This window comes from Vombatus ursinus, unplaced genomic scaffold, assembly GCF_900497805.2.
Source record: "Vombatus ursinus unplaced genomic scaffold, bare-nosed wombat genome assembly UNPS02014778.1, whole genome shotgun sequence".
Classification (NCBI taxonomy): domain Eukaryota; kingdom Metazoa; phylum Chordata; class Mammalia; order Diprotodontia; family Vombatidae; genus Vombatus; species Vombatus ursinus.
In genome coordinates, this window is record NW_020954556.1 from 13,109,300 (window position 1) to 13,127,907 (window position 18,608).

The window sequence follows — 18,608 nt, forward strand, 5'->3', positions numbered from 1 at the left end:
CTCGGGCTTTAGTTTTTGCATGACTATTTCTCTAATGTCCTGACTACTGATCCACAATACTTCCTTGTCCTGGCATTTTCAACCAGGCAGTCAATAATTCACCATGGTTCATAATGTCCACAAACACGTGGAGGCCAGAGGAAGCTTCCTGCAGAACCGGGCTATTTAAGGCCTCTGGGCTTCCCTTCCTATAACACAGTGACAAAAGCTTCTGGATTGATAACAAGGCTATGATCGAGGCAAGCTGGTCGTGAGTGAGTATCAATTTGTCACCACATTTCCAGCATTTTCATGTCATTGTGGGGGGGGTGACAATGCACCGAAATCAGTTATGAATGAAGATATTTTAAGACAACATTAGCTGGGGAAACCCCTTCTTTTTTCTTCTATACTGTGAAAAGCTCTCTACGGGTAATCAGAGCAAAAGAAACCTGCAAAGCATTTTATAAAAAAAAGAATGACCTAAAAATGACCTTAGGTTTTTAGTACTAGTTGTCTCATTAGGATTCAGGGCTACGGTTGAAGATGGAAAGGGAAGAAAAAAAAAAAAGAAGAGCTTAAAAAGGAAAAGCCAACACAGCAGTAAGAAGAAATAAAATGCATTTTTTAAAAGCAACACTGTTAGCTTTCTATTTCTCACCACCTCCTGGATCCCCTTCTAAGCCAGTGAGACCAATGGAACAATGTGCTAAGTATAGGACTTTATGAGTGTGTCATTTGTCAGAAAGACCACTAAAAATTCTGGCTTCCTTAGTCCCTGACTCCTATACCATAAAGGGATAAAATGGTTGTCAAAGATAAATTTAAACCACACTTCTGTCAGATACATATATACATGCATGTATATAAGTACACATACATATACAGCATACATGTATATATGTATATACAATGCATATTTATATGCAAACACATACACCTGTGTGTGTGTGTGTGTAGAATAGCCACATGACCAGTGAATCCTGCTTTTGTTTGAATAGTTCCAATGATGACTACCTCATTGCCTCAAGCAAAATCAGACCATTCTTTGGAAGCTTTGGCTATTAGAAAGTGATAGAAACCAATATTGAGTTGAAATTTCCCTTTGTGTTAGAAAGTGATGTTGAGTTGAAATTTCCCTATGCAATTGCCATGTATGTGTCTTAGTTCTGTCCTTTATGACAATAGAATATAAGCTCCTTGAGTACAGGGACCATTTTTACGTTGTGTCTGTGACCCTGTGTCAGAAGTGCCAATGCCATGTGCTTGGAGATGGAGACACTTTCTCCCAGTCCACTGATCACTGATGTCATGAAAGTGGGGTATCTAGAACTGTTTGCAGAAAATTCTGGGAAGAAGGAGAGAAGTTGGGTCAAGAAGTAGAAAGTTCATAGTTCGTCCTCTATCTTGACACCACAAGGACTTTCCAGAGTCAAGCACTTGTGCTGCTCTGCTTTACCCTATAAAGACTTGGAGGGCTACTATTCAGAGCCACTATTATATCCACTGTTTGAGCATTAGGTGAGGTAGTTACCATGTAGAGATCATTGTAGAGAGATGATCAATGAGAACTCTGTGTATCCCCTTGCCTCTGAGTTGTAAAGAATGCTACCCTGGTAACTGAGCAACTCTTTGTCCTTCCCGTGAGAAGGTGAAGAGACTAAGCAGGAAAAGTCATTCCTGCTTCTACAGTCAGAAGCATATGGCATTGCTTATGGTCATTTACTGTGAATTGTGTCTGTCTGGTTGTCCTTTAACACCTCTGCCCTTTGATAAGATGTTGTTTATTCATATACATGTATAACACGGTGACAAAAGCTTCTGGATTGATAACAAGGCTATGATCGAGGCAAGCTGGTCATGAGTATCAATTTGTCACCACATTTCTGGCATTTTCACTTGATTGTGGGGGGGGTGACAATGCACCAAAATCAGTTATGAACAAAGACAGAGATTTTAAGACAACATTAGCGGGGGAAACCCCTTCTTTTTTCCTCTATACTGTGAAAAGCCTTCTACAGGTAATCAGAGCAAAAGAAACCTGCAAAGCATTTTATAAAAAAAGAATGACCTAAAAATGACCTTAGGTTTTTAGTACTAGTTGTCTCATTAGGATATAAACTCAAGGAGTTTACAATCTAATAGAAGAGACCACAAATAAACACACATATATGAACAAGCTATATACATGATAAATAGGAAATAATTAACAGAAGGAAGGCATATATGTGTATATACATACACATACACATATATACACATATGTATATCTATGTATATATGTAAATATATACACATGCACATATATACACATATGTATATCTATGTATACATGTAAATATATTAATATAAGTATGTATATGAATTACCATTCATTAATCATTGTTTCTGACTTTTCTTTTCCAGGCCAAATATATCTAGTTTCTTCAAATGACCCTTATGTAGCATAATTTTCATCCTTACTATCCTAGGTATCTTGGGCAAGTTTTGAAAATTTCATTCCTTAGTATGACTGATAAAGACTTTAGGCCTTTATTATAACACATGGGACCTGACATCACAATGTATATATTCATACACTATGATGAGCAGAATGCTCTAGCATCGAATTATGCCAATTTCTCCTTCTTCACAACAGCATGGACTGAACAGTTGGGAGCTCCATAGTTGTTCTATCCTTAGTCACAGAATTTCAGGGTCCGAATGAATCTCAGAAATTATTAACCTAAATCCTATTTGCCCATGGATCTTCTCTATAAAATTCCTGACTAGTGATCATCCTCTCTGTATTTCTTGAAGACCTCTAGTGGTAAGAACTCACTACCTCCTGAAGTAGTCCAATCAAACAGCCTCTGACATTCCCCATTGTCTCAATTGTTTGTCATCTGACCTGGCCTCTGTCCTTCATTTCAATTCAATTCAACTCAGTACAAGTCATTTCAACTCAACTCAAAAGTATTTTTTGAACATTGGCAGAACAGAACCCTTGGGTTCTGCAACCTTCTGCTGTGGTAAAAGAAGTGTATGTATTTAGAAATGCAAAGATCAGTCTGCATGGTTACTTCCCAAGTGAACAAAAGTTGTATAGAAGCATGCAGGTGGAATTTGTAGACTAGTATCTGTTCCATGATATGTTAGTGTTAGGAACAATTTGTTCCCCCCTCGTCTTGTCCTTTCCCTTACTAAACTCCAGCTTGTAAGGAGCAGCTGGATAGGGCAGAGAGGACAATGATAACCTTGCCTTAGGCAACATATTTACTGGGACTTGTCCTTTTGATCTATGGCTTGACTGTGAAGCCAGATGCTAAGTCAGCCACATGACTCCACTATGAAGCATTACCTGCAAAATGTCTTTTCCAGGAGATGCACCCTGCATGTGGAAGGACATTGTGCAGATGGAGGTTCATAAACGCAGCACAATGGTGAAATTTCCTTTGTACTCCTCCATTGGCTGTCTTCTTCTTTAAGCTTTCAAGGGAGCTATAAACCTGTTTTCTTGGGAAGGGAAGGAAAATACATAGTCTAGTGCTATACTGTATTCTAACTTGGATTAGAATCCACTGGACCAGAGACTTCTTACCCAAAGAGCCCCAGAACACTCCCCGCCCATCCAGAGCCTACCTCCAAGTGATGGGAAGTAGAGACCACCATATTAGCACAGGACTCCTCCCTCTAAAGGCCTCAGCCTGATAGTCATCCACCCAGATCCCACCAGGAACTATGTTTTTCAATGGTCATGGTCTGAGGTCCCTATAGATCTCTGTCTGCTGCAAAGATGTGACTACTCACACCACTGCTTTGATAAGCAGGGAATCAATATTAACATCCTTCAGATAAGGTGAAGGACCATCAGGTCTTACAATATTCCCTACCACATGCCTCTAAGAACCACTAAGTCTCATCATTTGTCCTGCTGCTATATTCTCTATCATCCTAGCATTGACATCTGCTATACCATTCAACCCTATGGACTTATGGGATCTGACTTCCAATCTGCTCTAGGACTTTTAAGATCCTTTTAAGATGGTGATTTCCCATCCGTCTTGCTCCTGAACTCTCCTTTTTGTATTATCGCCCCTAAATAAAATGTGAGCCTTTTGAGAACAAAAACTGTCTCACTTTCATAATTGTATCCCTGGTGCTTAGCATAGTACTTATCTCACAATAAGTACTTTAAAAATGCTTTTCAACTCCATTTCATCCTACTCCATTTTAATGATGTGAGTTAAAGGTTAAAGAGTAAAATTAAAGAGGTTTTTCAACTTCTACAATTGTAGATCACAGTACCTCAACATTTTTTTTGATCTTCAAAACTTGTTAATTCATCAACCTCCCCTCCAACTCCAAAACACAAATCTTCCATAGACTATCTAATAAAAAAGAGGCCTTATTCTGGTTCTTTTATTATCCATCCATCAGTCAATAAACATTTTTCTTTTCTTTTCTTTTTCTTTTTTTTCTAAGACTTGGTCTTCATATCTTGACTAGGTTGGAGGTATAACTGCCACATACAGGCTTGATTCCATTGCTGATCAACATAGAAATTTTACCAACCTGATAGGTTTGTCCCTCTTTAGGCACCCTAGTGGCCTCTGGTACCCTGGGGTTCACCATATTTGTGCCACACCTAGTGTGAACACCAGATTGGCTTTATCCCACTATAGCTCCTCCTGAACGCGAGTGATCCACCAGCTTCAGGCTCTCCAGAGGTAGTGATTACATTCATGTATCAACCTGCTTAGCCTCAACAATAGTTTCCTAAGAGTGTATTATATGTAGGTACTGCGCTAACTGCAGGGATATAAACAACGGTTAAAACAAAATTTTTGCCTTTGGAGAGTTCACATTCAACTGAGAGAGAGGCAACATTTAAATAACTAGATATATATAAAATAGGCAGCAAGGTAGTGCATAAGATAGAATGCTGGGCCTGAAGTCAGGAGGACTCATCTTCCGGAGTTCAAATCTTGTCTCAGAGACTTACTAGCCCTGGGCAAGTCACTTAATCCTATTTGCTTCAGTTTCCTCAACTACAAAATGAGCTAGAGAAGGAAATGGCAAACCACTCCAGTATCTTTATTAAGAAAACCCCAAGTGTGGTCACGATGAGTCAGACATGACTGAAATGACAACAACAAATATGTAAAATCTATATGGAATAAATGGAAGGTAAGGTACTGAATTTGGGCTATAGGGTAAAGGCCTCTTAAAAATGTGGGTTCTGAACTGAGTTCTGAAGGAAGCTAAGAGTTGTCAAAGGAAGGATGGAGAGCATGCCAGCCCTGGGGGACAACCAGTAGAAAAATACAGAGAGGAGAAGGAGATGGAAAGCATGTAGGAGGAATAGCAAATAAATTAGTTTTGCTGGATTGTTGAATATATGGAATATAAGAAGACTGGAAATACAGGAAGGGGACTGATTATGAAGAACTTTAACTGCCAGTGAACTTTATATTGGATTCCTTAGATAATAGGGAGCTACTGGAGTTTACTGAATTGGTGGGAAAAAAAAGAGGTTATAGGTGTGCTTTAGGAAAATTATTTAGGTAGCCGAGTGAAGGATGGATTATAATAAGGAAAGACTCCAGGCAAGAAGATTAATTATAAGACTGTTTCAATAATCCAGTAGACTAATTATAAAGCTATTTAATAGTCCAATAGAGTGGTGATGAGACCTTGAATTAGGTTGGTGGTTATAAGAATGGAAGAAAGGGAACCATATATGAGTGATGTTCTGAGATTATCTGAGTAATACTCATTCTCAGAGCATGACTGGCTCACTTACTTTCTATAGATATGTCTTTGATAATGTCTATTAAGCCACTTCCTGTACACCAAGTCATCTTTGCTTATATATGGCAGCCAGCTTACACCCACCACACATCTTTTCATTTAAATTGGGTTTATTTATAATTTTACTTTGTCTGAGACTGTGGTCTTCCATGATTCATAACCATAATACCATATTCTCCCTGAGAGAATATTGATGTTTTTTTTTTTTACCTCACAACAGTTGGCAATCTGGGATTGTTGAAAGCACTGTTCTATTTCCCAAATACAATCGTGCCCAATCTCTTCTTCCTACTTGCTTCTAGCATTACATACCATCAGGTATTTTTGTTGCTGGCTGCTGAAGGTAGGGAAGGAATTTTACAAACCAAAATGAAACTTGAACTGTATCTTTTTTCCCCCTTTCCTCTGGTTTTTAGCATAATTTCACGGGTTATTTTAGTGCTGTCTGAAGCATGCAACATATTTGAATTCCATAAAGTGAGACTCTTTCATGCTTCTACTCAGGATTTATCACATTGCAGTGGCTTTTTACAAAACTGTTTTCCTTCCACATTTATGTTGCAGGTAGAAAATGTGGGCTGTGTGACTATGTTCCTTTGTTTCCCCATAATGGGTGAGCAGAAAAAGATAAGTGTCCACAGAGAGTGGAACCACCTAAGGGTTAATGGAACAGGCTCAATATTTTGCAGGCAGCTGAAGAAGCATCCAAGGGAGGGAAAGCTTGGGCAAAGTGGCCAAATGTTCACACACAGAAATAAACAACCACGAATAATTGAATATTTCAACTCTTGACAACCGTCCAGCAGCAGAAGTAACAGATGCAGCACTGTGCTTGTCTAACTTTGGCTTGATTGAACCAAACAGACTTGTGAGGTCCTGTGGGAGTAATTCCCCACAGAGTGGTTTGTGCCAACTTTGTGAGGGTTTAGACTAAATCAACTTATTTATTTATTTTTACCTTAAAACAGATACAGAATCCACTCCCAATTTTTTTTTTTCTCCAGGTTTGTCTCCAGTATTGTATTTCCCAGCCCCTGGCAGTTGGCCGGAGAGTCAACATTTCCCTGATGCAATGTGTAACTATGATGGTGTAATGAAAACTCAAGATGACAGAACACTTTGGCTTTTAGGGTAAAACCTCTATTGGCCACTGGTCACTCAGGTGGTGATTGGTGCATGACTGCATAATAGATGTGCTATCGCTTTACCATGAGAGGAGCAGTAATTTACACAGAGATTACTTAAGGAAACAGCCACTTTTTTCCTGAAGGTAAAACAAAATAAAATAGGATCAATGGATGGAATTTGTAAAGAGTTAAATGTAGTCTCAATTTAAAGAAGAACTTTCCACTAATTAGAGCCAATTAGAGTTAAGTACAGGTTCTCTAGGGAGGTGATACTTTTTCTTTAACTGGAGTTCTTCAGGCAAAGGTGGGATGACTTCTTTTGGGATATCATGGAAGTGATTCTTTAAGACACAATTGAGCCAGGATGGTAATTGAGGTCCATTTAAACCTTGAAATTTTATGATTCTGTAACTACTCTGTGTTGTGTTTCTTATATTCCAATTTTGCTTTAAATGTGATGATGATGATGATGATAATGATGATGATGATGATGATGATAGCACTTCTATAGCATTTTCGGGTTTGCAAAGCTCCTTACAAATATTCTCATTTTATTCTCATAACAACCCTTGGAAGTATATCCTTATTTTTACAAATGATCAAACTGAGGCAAACAGAGGTTAAGTAACTTGCTCAGGGTCCCAGAGCCAGTAAATGTCTGAGGCTAGATTTGAATGGAGGTCTTCCTTACTTCAGGTCCAACACTTTATCCACTATGCCAACCAGCTGCCTGAGTAAGAAAAGTGGAGCATATTTTAGCTTGGTTTGAAAGCAAATGACTTAAATAGGGAGTCAAGAGATTAAAGTTCCAGTTATGACTTTGCTCTAATTAGCTGTGTGAACTTGGGTAAGTCATATAATTTTCAGTTTTGAAGTTTTGTTATTTTAAAATGTAGTGATCACTGAGACATCAACTAAGATTCTATTACACCAAGGAGAGCTATGATAGCTAAACATGACTGGCCTTTTGGAGAACTAGCTTTTTTCTTGTAATGTTATAGCAGAGAATAAGCACTCATTTTTTTCTAGAGAAGGCTTTTCGGAAAGCTATAAAAGGTGTCCCAAAAGTCTTAGTGAAGTTTTAAGCTATTAAAGTTCAAAACTCTACTAAGACTTTTGGGATACACCATGTAGAGGCAGAGCATTTTGGGTGAAAATACCACACTCTTAGACAATCTACACTCGAATCCAACCTTTGCCCAAAGCCTGTTAACTGTCTCAACCTGGGCAAACCATTTCATTTCTCTGGGCCTCTTTTGCTTCATCGGTAAAATTAATGGATGAAAGGATCTCTAAGGTCCCTTCCTCCTCTAAATCCTATTATCCTTGTCTTACAAAGTCATAATAAGCAACATTATATTTATTGGCTTGAACAGATCCAAAGGACCCAGGTGAGCCTTTTGATTACTAGATGGACAGCAAAGAAATAGAATGGATTTTCTAGGTCAAGGTAAATGAACATCATTACCAAATTTAAATATCAGAAAATATTGAGCCAGAAATTATTTTTAAAAAGCACATCAATAATTATTTAATCCAACTCCTTCTTGGTAGAGATGAAAAAAACTAAGACCAAAAAAGGTTATGCACCTTAATCACGAAGATAATAAAGAATAGAATCAGGGCTACTTTTTTCTAACTCCATCAGGTTAAAGCTAGGTAAATTCAGGCCCAAAGAAGTTAACACTCCTCTTATTTTTAGTTAATAAAACTTTACTTTGGTAAGTACTGAGAAATTAAAAAAAGAGACTACAGGGAGGAAGCAGTACATGTATATCAAGTGAGCAAGCACAATTAAGTAGGTGGTTCCAACCACCATTCCCTACCTCCCCCGCTCATGCCCTAGTATGATATCTGGGTCTCATCATCCCATATTAAACAGTAAGGGCAAAATGCATATTTTAAAAGGAAAATTTCACTTCTTGAGAAATGTAAATATCTCTTCAAACAGCAACTCAGTTCTCTTCATAATCCCTTTACTATTGACATATGCTAGGAACAGTCTCCATGAGTTCTCAAATAAATCCCTCTTGCCCTATATTTTTTATGGCACTCTCACAAGAAGTCATTTGAATAAGACTGCAATAACTGACACTGTCCTTGGTGTCTCGATTACTTACTAGAAAGCATCTATGCATTTTATTGTGACTTTCCCTGGAGAGAAACCACTTACAGAGAGAAATGAGGGGTTTTCTTTTGTTTTATTTTTAAAGAAGAGAAAATACTCCATGTCATCACAACCAGAAGAGCAGGGCAATTTTTCTATGGGACATAAAGGCATCAGCTGTTGTTAAAAACCTTGATGAAGATACCAATATCTCCACCACAATCTGAGGTTGCCTATGGTCATACTATGTAAACCATACCAGTCCAAGATTCTGGACCTGTGTTTAGAAGACTGCCTTTCTCTTGTAAATCCATTAGGTTGTCAGGAGGGAGAATAAGAAAGCCAGGCAAGATTTGTGTAGAAGAAGGCTATGGTTCTGAGGATTCTGACTATCTGAGCAGCTTTTCCTCAGTGTTTTTTGTTTGGGGTTCTCCAATGTCATGATTGTCTCTAGGAAGAGTTTTAGGCAGAGTGCTGTACCACAAACTTTGTGAGTTATTAGGCACAGCATACACCTAAGGGTTGTACAGTGGTGATCTTGTATCAAGTAAGCAATGGTCGTGGGCTTCATAATACCATTTGAATTTCTCCTTAGTCTCTTCTGTGGGCCTGTGTCACAGGTCATAGGATCCTGAAACAGAAACATCATGAAGAAATTTGGAGCAACCTGGGCAGCATTTGCTCCTATTTCTGCCTAGTTCTTTTTCTCTGTTTTCTCTTAGACCAAGCCAGTGCACATTTAAAACCAATTTCTATGTTTTAAGATTCGTTGAGTAGATTTAACAGTGGGACACAAAGAGTCCTTAATGCCTTCTTATTTTTGCAGATTTTCATGGGTATTATAGAAAAAAAAATATTGCTTGTGCTTTCCCATAAATGACTCCTAACTGCTGCCTTGTGTACATAGCAGCCCATTCTGACAGCTTTTTTTCTCATGTGAACAGTCCTTACCTGGCATTGCTGTGACATCCGGGTGCTCACAATCCAAACAGAAACTCTGAGCCAAACAGACTTGCTGAATACACTCCAGAGGAAATTATGAAACAGTTAAGAAGGAATTTAAGAGAACTAAGTGAATCTAATGAGGATACAGGCAAGTCAATCTGTGTCTCATTGTTAGCTGTTTAGGGCCCTGAAGAAAGGCATCTAGAATCACCAAAAAGCCTGCTTTTGCTCTTGAAATCTGGTAAAATATTTCATGACTTCAAGGATCTTTGATGTTTCTGATGTGGGCCACTCTCTCCACCAATGCAGATCGCAACCAATCTATAAACTGGTAGCTGGTGTTTGAGAATTACCATGGCTGAAAAATTCACCACTCTATGGCCAACCTGGGGATAAACCCATTTGAACACAGCTAGGATGATCCTAGAATGGCAGGGAAACTATTTATTATAAGGTTTATATTGGAAACCTTTTCAGCTTTTTAGGGCCTTCAGAACTTGTGCCCTTTTAGCATAATCCTTGAAAGCCTAGGGATACCTCTAATTCTCCATGAGACATCAGAGGAGGATGGTAATAAAAATATCACACAGATATAAAAAAGATTTGTAAATACATCAAAGTAGGGAATTCCCAGTGTGGGAACTCCCTCCACCAACCATCTATAACTTAGTCGACAATTCCTAAGAAGTTGTTTGAGAAACTTAGAGGTTAAATGACCTGGGTCACACAGCTACTAAGTATTAGAGATAAGATTTTAATCCAGGTCTTCTTGACCACAAGCCCAGAACATAGATAATCATAGAATTGGAACTTTGGAAGGGAACTCAGCAGCCATCTTGTCCAATCCATACATGAAAAGAATCCCTATAACATTGACTCTGTGCAAAAAAAACATTCCTTGGAAGAGGAGGCACAAAAAGGCAAGTGACAAATCTACTTACAGGCTATGCGGACTGATGCCTTCCGGCTCTTAGAAGTACCCAGATGGCTCCATGCAACACACTGGCACCAATAGTCTTCAGGTCCATGAAAATCCTCCACTTGCTGCCTGGTGACATTGATGAACACTTCTCGGACCTTCAGACCTGACAGAGGAAGATAAATGGAATCATCTGATACGGATATCTTACTCCAGCAGAAAGTTAAGGTGAATCAACCCATTTCTTTTTTAATTAAACAATTCTGTTTTTAATCAAAGCAAAGCTTTAATTACTTTGACAATAATATATTACTGCTAATTAAATTCTAACAGCTGAGTAGGCCAGAACACACACATACATATAAAGAATTATCAACCAATGGGGGCTTTGGTGAGGTTTCAAAGGTGTCTCGGAGACTTGACTTTGTCTGCAGGCACATTTGCACATGTATTCCCAAACTTCTGTGACAAATGTAATATTCGAGTTTATCTCCATATATAGATATAGAGCTAGTACCCAAGCAACCAGTGTAAGATTTTAGTCCCAGAAGTTCATAGGATCAAAACTTTAGAATAAGAAAGAATCTTAAAGTCTACCCAACTCCTTTAAATACTTGGTAACTAAAGGTTAATTGATTTGCTGATGGTCACACAGGTATTCAGTGGTAGAGGCAAAATTTGAATCAAAATTCACTGACTCCAAACAAATCCAATGTTAGATCAACCCAGAAGAAACATATGTCATGATCTTACACCATTAGATTTCTGCAGAGACCTTGAATCTTTAGTCAGGGTGGTTTAATGGCAAAAACACAAGACTTGGAGTTAACAGATACAACATCAAGTTGCAGCTCAGACCTTTACTCGTTATATGACCTTGGACAAGTAATTTTATCTTTCTGAGCCTCAGTTTCCTAATCCATAGAATGAAGATAATAATAATAATATTATTATAATAATCACAAGGCTACTGTGGAGGAAAAAAAAGTGCTTTTTAAGTTTTGAGTCACTACATAAATGTGAACCATTATTAATCATTTAAACGACTAATAATATATACATATACATATGTATGTATATATGTATATAAGATTTATACATATACAAAAATATGATTTAGATTTAACAAGCATTTATTGAGAATCTCCTATATGGTTCCAGGCACTGTTCTATCCCAAAGTGTTTCTGTTATAATAGAGGGGAGAAGACTATAACACACATAAAAGAGCTGGGGGTCAATTGTGTGCTAAATTCTGCAGCACTGCTTCAAAAAAGGATTCCTGAAATGCCAGATAAATATAATACATTAATGTAAGTTGGATTAATCTAGGAAGCTAGATTGATAATAAGCTAGGACTTAAATTCATCCTTGAATAATAGGGAACATTTGAATAGGTTTTATATGCACATGCATGTATATGCACATATGTAAACATACATACACATATGTATGTGCATGTATATATATACTATATATACATATATGTGTATATATATATATGAAGGGAAACTGATAATGAGGACAAAAGAATCTTTGCACAAGTATCTCTGGTTAAAGTCTGATGACTAAGATACATGGAGAATTAACATGTAAGACCATCTCTACCCTTAGTAGACAAGTGGACAAAGACAGTTTATAAAAGAAGTTATGCAAGCAATTGACAATCATATTTGATTCTTCCAATACAACACCCCATTTTCCAACTCTGAGTGTTTTCACTAGCTATTCTTCATCCCTGGAATACATTCCCTCCTCATCCCTACCTCCTAGCTTCCTTAATTCCCTTCAAGTGTTACCTGAAGTTCCGCCTTCTGCCTTTTCCAGTTCTTGTTCTTAGTGCTCTTCCTCTGACATGACCCCCAATTTATCATTGCATTCAGTTTTGGATACTACTTGCATTTGTGTAGGGATTCTGACTACGTTTCAGGGAAGACACTGATAAGCTTGAGAGCATACAAAGGAGACAATTTAGACAGAGAAAGAAATCTTTGAGATCTTGTCAAAGGAGGATGAGTTGAAGGGAATGGGAATAATGTTTATTTAGCCTGAAGAAGAAAAGCATTTTCAGATGGTATTTGAGCCAAGGGGTTGGGGGTAGGGCGAAGATTAGAATTATTCTGTATCACTGCAGAAGGAAGAATTAGTAGCAATGGATATGCAATTCAAAGAGGCAAATTTAGGCTTGAAGTAAGGAAGAACTGCCTAATAATTATAGCTATTCTAAAGTGGATTATTGGCTGCCTCAGCAAGTTATGGTTCCTCCTATTGGATAGGTTATGGGTCTTTAAGTAAAATACAGATAATGAGTTATAAAGTATGCTATAGCAGAGATTCAGGTACAGATTAGGGGAGAAAAAAAGCCTTGAGCCACCTGCTGATGCTGAGACTCTGAACCAACATTAAATATCATATATTGGTTCGTACAGCATGTTCATTTGTGCTTTATAGACTGAATCTTGACATATATAGAGCCAAGACCATCTGGGATTCCAGAGTCTTTATTGAGCCTGCAGGCAAAATTGGCAATGCATTTTAAGGTAATGTTGACACTAGATCAGAAAATATAATATTTGACTTGGGTCTTGAAGGGACACTAGCATAAGGAGAAATCACCATAGATGATTCCAAGCAAAGGGGATGATTTGAGGAAAGATACAACACTTTGGAAAACTTAGGATATGCAAGGAGACTGGCAAGTAGCCCAGTATGGCTGGAATATAGACTATATAGGATAGAAAGATGAAATAAGATTTATTGAAGCTGTTAAGTTACCAAAAACATCGGTTTACCTTGTCCCATAACTTACTATAGAAAAAGAGACCAGGCATGAAAAATGATGGGAAAACCATGCAAATATTTAAAACTCACAGCACAAAAAATATCTCGACTCATTTCCTTACAAAGAATGGGAATTAGGGAATTCAGTAGCTACAACTTATAGGCCAGAGGCACTTCCACTTGTATTGAACTTTTGAGTTTCCTTGAGTATTGAAGACTTCAACTAGAAGCAGCAAGAAAGTAACTATCTGTAGTTGCCTGCAGTCGAAATAGGTCTGAAGGGTTATTTCCTCAAGATGAGAGACTTTGGTGGCAACAAAACTAAGGCTTTTCTCAGAAGAAAAAAAAAAAAAACAAACTTTGGCATCCCCTAAGAAAAAGGGGATGGAAGTATAAACAAAGTTAGTTGTTGGCATTCCAAATAAATTTTAAGTTCCGGGAGTAAATGTGTAAAGCTATGCAACTTTACAGTGCAGAAAACAAAAAGAGAAAGAATTAATCGAGAGTATTGCAAATAAGATTCATCACATCCTTGCAAGTGATCCATTATAAATCTACTAAGCATTAACCCAGTGATGTATGCAAAAAAAAAAAGCAAAACAAAACATGATCCCTGAGCTCTAGGAACTTATAATCTGGTTTAAGGATACATGACTTGTTCACATGAAGCAATAAAATACGACACATCACATAAAGAATTCCTGACAACAACCCCAGCATTCAATCCACTGTGCCAACTAGCTGCCTTCTGTCATATAGCATATTAGCTATTCTCCTCAGATGTCAGATGTCTGTATAATTTCAGCATGCCTTCTATGTCTTTGTACAAGTCATTCTTTTAAAAAAATGTCGATGGGAATAAAGGAAAGGAAAGATATTAGTAACAACACTACATTGTTGACTACTCTTGGGGTATAATTAGTGAAACAGTTTAGGATCTACCTAATTAGACTACCAAAAGCCTCCCTTTCCATCTTGTCCATGAGGATATTGTAAAACACCGTGCCTTGTTCTTTGTGGAAATCTCAGGACTCTGTCTTTGCATTTCTACTCATCTATTAGTCAAGTAGCCCTTTTAGGATAGGAAATGAGGTTAGACTAGTTTGACTTGTTCTTGATGAACCCATGCTGGCAAGTAAGAATCAGCAATGCCCTTTCTAACCATGACTTTAATAATTCATTTTGGAATGTTGCAAGGAATCAAAGTCAAGCTCACTCTCCTAGAGTTTGAAGAAACTTAACCTTTTTGAAAATTGGGTTAACATTTGCTTCTCTCCACATGAGCAACACCTCTTTTATTCTCAACCCTTTTTTTCAGAGATCACTCATCACAGCTCAGCAATGACATCTACAAGTCTTTAGGACCCTGTTATGTATTTCATTTTGCCCTAGACACTCATCAACATGTACTCCTTTGCTATTTCCTCCCTCCTCTTTTATAAATTTATCACAGTTCCACCATTTATAAAATGAGGGGACAAGTTCTGGCTCTGGTGGCATATACAATACCATAGGAATGATGCAGAAATTACCATGACCAATGCACAAGGATGACACACTAATTTGTGGCGTCCTTTACTTTATAACACTAGAGAGGGAACACTCATAAGCAAAATGGACTTTTTTCCATTCCAAACTGATCCTTTGTTACTGTTGTTCAGTTGTTGCAGTTGTGCCCAACTCTTCATGACCTCTCCCTATTTTTTTTTTTTTTTTTGGCAAAGGTACTAGAGTAGCTTGCCATTTTCTTCTGCAACTCATTTTAAAGATTAGGAACTGAGGCAAATGGAGTTACTCTTGTCCAGATCACACAACTAGTAAGTGTCTGAGATCAGATTTGAACTCAGGAAGATTAGTTTTCCTGACTACAGGCTTGGCACTCTATCCACCGTACCACCTAGCTGTCCCAAACTGATCCTTTAGGGGAGACTAAAAGTGTGTGTGTGTGTGTTGGGGGGGAACTAGAATCTATCTAAGAGAGGACCTTAGAATGCCTCTTAGAGAATAGCTGAACAAATTACAGTATGTGCATATAATGAGATTGTACCATGACATAAGAAATTATAAAAGACGTGATTTCAGAGAATCCTGGGTGTAATGGACTGATGCAGAGGGTAGTAAGCAGAACAGGATAATGATTTATACAAAGACTGCAAGACTATAAAGAAAAACAATGTTGAAAGATTTAAGAACTCTGATCCTTGCAGTGACCAATCATATCCCCAGAGAAGCCATAAGGAAACATATTACCTACCTCCTGAGAGAGAAGACATGGGTATGCTGTAAAGAAACACACATTTTTTGGACAGAGCCACTGTGTGGATGGGTTTTATTTAACTATGCTGAATTATTAAAAGTTTTTTTTTCTCCCCTCCCCCTTCTCTGTTTGTTGGTTAATATTGGGGCAGGAACATAGTAATAGTGATCCAAGAAGGGAAAAAAAAAGGCAGCGGGGCTTTGAAATTTTTTTTTTAACAAAATAATAGAAAAAGACAGAAGGAAGTTCAGAAGGAAACGCAACTTAGCAGGACAATTTTTAAACTAACAAACATGTAGAATTTGTTTTTTACACACACAAACATTAAACAAATGGTATAAAATGAAGACTCACCAATGCATATGAAGTCTTCTTTTTGTTTTCCTGTGTTTATGGAAATATTTTTGCATGTGTTTTAATTCAAAATAATCTTAAAATGAAGAGAAGGGAATAGATAAGCTAAGAGCCTACACATTTCTATACATGTCTTTGAGGACAGAGGTGAGTATTTGCTCTGCATATTAGAAGAGATAAGATTTGGATAGATAAAGGGAAGAAGAGAAAACATTCAAGGTAGAAGAAACAATATGAAGAAAGAGAGATAGAAGGAGGAATGATTATTAGGACAGGTAGAAAGTTTGCTGGACCAGATTTATACTGAGAAATTGAACTGAATGGGGAAAGATGTGACAACTGAATTTTAAATCCTACCTCTGAAACTGACTTAGTTGAGTGACAATATCAATTGACCTAACTTCTTCAGTTTTACTTTCCTCATCTACAAGACAGATGAAAGTACTTTCTTTGTGCTAAGTATTGTGTTAAGTGCTGGGGATACAAATAAAAAAATCTGGAAAGTGTGTATTTAAGAAGCTCACCTACACTCTAGCTGGAGAAGACAACACATAAAAGAAAGTTCAATTGCAGGGCAGATGTTTGCATCCTGGGGCCTTTAGATTCTGTCTAAAGGTCAAATGACTATGCCATGTGAGCATTCAAGCAGACCAGATGGCTTCTGGGCAGCCCAAATAGGGGAAGAAGTGAAGGGAAGAGACAAGGAGGGAGGATGACACATTCGTAGCATGTCATCCAACCAGAAGTAGTCCCAGATGGGTTCTGAGACAGCAGAGGGTTAGGTGGAAAGAAGAGGGGGGGACACCAAAGGGGCAATGATACTCCTGGTGTTGACAGGGAGTTCCTACCTTATAGGCTTGTTATCAGGTGCAAATAGAATAATGTATATAAAATATTCTGCAATTTTTAAAATACTATATAAATGACATTATTATTATCATTATGAATGGAAGGAATGGTAGGGCTGACTTGTGAGATTGTCAGTGAATGGAGGGTCCTTGTATGGAAATTCATTCCATCAATGCAGTTCTACAACTCACCAGCAACACATTCTTTGGAGCTTCCTGAGGGACTGAGGAGTAAGCTGACTTGCCCATGGTCACACAGCATATTTGTGTGGCAGGTAGGCTCATAGAATTATTTAGAGCTCAAAAAGATCTTAGAAATTAATTAGTACAATCTCTCTCTGTGCCATTTTGAAGATGAAAAAAAATGATGCCCAGAGAGGTTATCCAACTCCTCCAAATCATACAGGTATTAAGTTGCAGAACAAGGATTCTAACCTGGTCCTCTGACTTCAGCCTTGGTCTTCTTGACTCTAAGGTCAGACCTCTTTGCTTTGTCCCATCCTCTCTGTCATTATCATAATCACTATTGGTATTTTTACTACTTTTGCTGCTGCTATTATTTCTCCCACAACTGCTACTGTCCCTCCCTCTCCTTTAAATTCATGTCAATGGTGAGAGACATTCAATTTCAGGTAATAAGGGTGAAGAAACACTAAATAAAAACGATCCCATCAGAAGGGTGAAGTACCCAACTGGAGAGATTGACATGTGCCACACTTCATTGGCAGGGCTGCAAAGACATGAATTGTGTCCTCCCCAGGGAGCAGAGGTATTGGTTTGAATTAGGAAGCATGAGAATAAGTGGAAAGGCAGTCTATTGATTTGAAAACAGGGAACACATTCATTTTTCGTCACTTTCTTCTCTCCTCACACATTCCCAAGACACTCATTTCTCCTTGGCAGGAAATGAATGAAAATACAATCTTGAAGTATTTCAGGCTTATGAAGTTTATAGAGCAGGAAGAAATTTCCAAAGCTGAACCTCTCAAATTGACTGCCACTTAATCTCAGGCATCATTAACAGCTGGGCATTTTGCTTTTGGAAGTCATTAGGAAGTCAGCCTATTGCTCCAATAAATAGCAGAAAAGAGCTCCACTATGAGGGTCATAACTGCCCTCATGTGCTTTTTGGTCCTAATGTGGTTCTGTGTTCTACTCAGGCAATTTAACAGATGCTGGGGGACAAAGCCCTGCGATTAACTTTAGCTTTCAACCTAATATCAGGCACACTTAATGTACTCCAGTCAGAAGATCTTCCCAGTGGTATCTGAAGGGTGTGCCTATTCTGCCCCTCCCCAAACTATTTTCTGACTTATTTAATCTTCCCTTTAAAGCACAGTAAATGGTATTGCTATCCCATGCAAAACATCCTGCTGAATCTTAACTTAGCCTGTCTTCATTAATGGGAACTCTTCAGTATTATCAAATTATCCTTCTATTTGTTAATCTTCTGGATAATCAAGCTGCATAATTTATTCTTGGCCAAATGTCTCCATCATA

At 37.9% G+C, this 18,608-nt stretch overlaps 1 protein-coding gene across 1 annotated transcript in view; it reads right to left on the reverse strand.

The window, feature by feature from the left end:
* UNC5D (unc-5 netrin receptor D) overlaps positions 1 to 18,608 on the reverse strand; it is a 349,386-nt gene that overhangs the window by 301,385 nt on the left and 29,393 nt on the right. Inside the window, exon 2 of the mRNA XM_027865284.1 lies at positions 10,893 to 11,036. Coding sequence (XP_027721085.1) covers positions 10,893 to 11,036 — 144 coding nt within the window. The remainder of the gene's footprint in view (positions 1 to 10,892; positions 11,037 to 18,608) is intronic.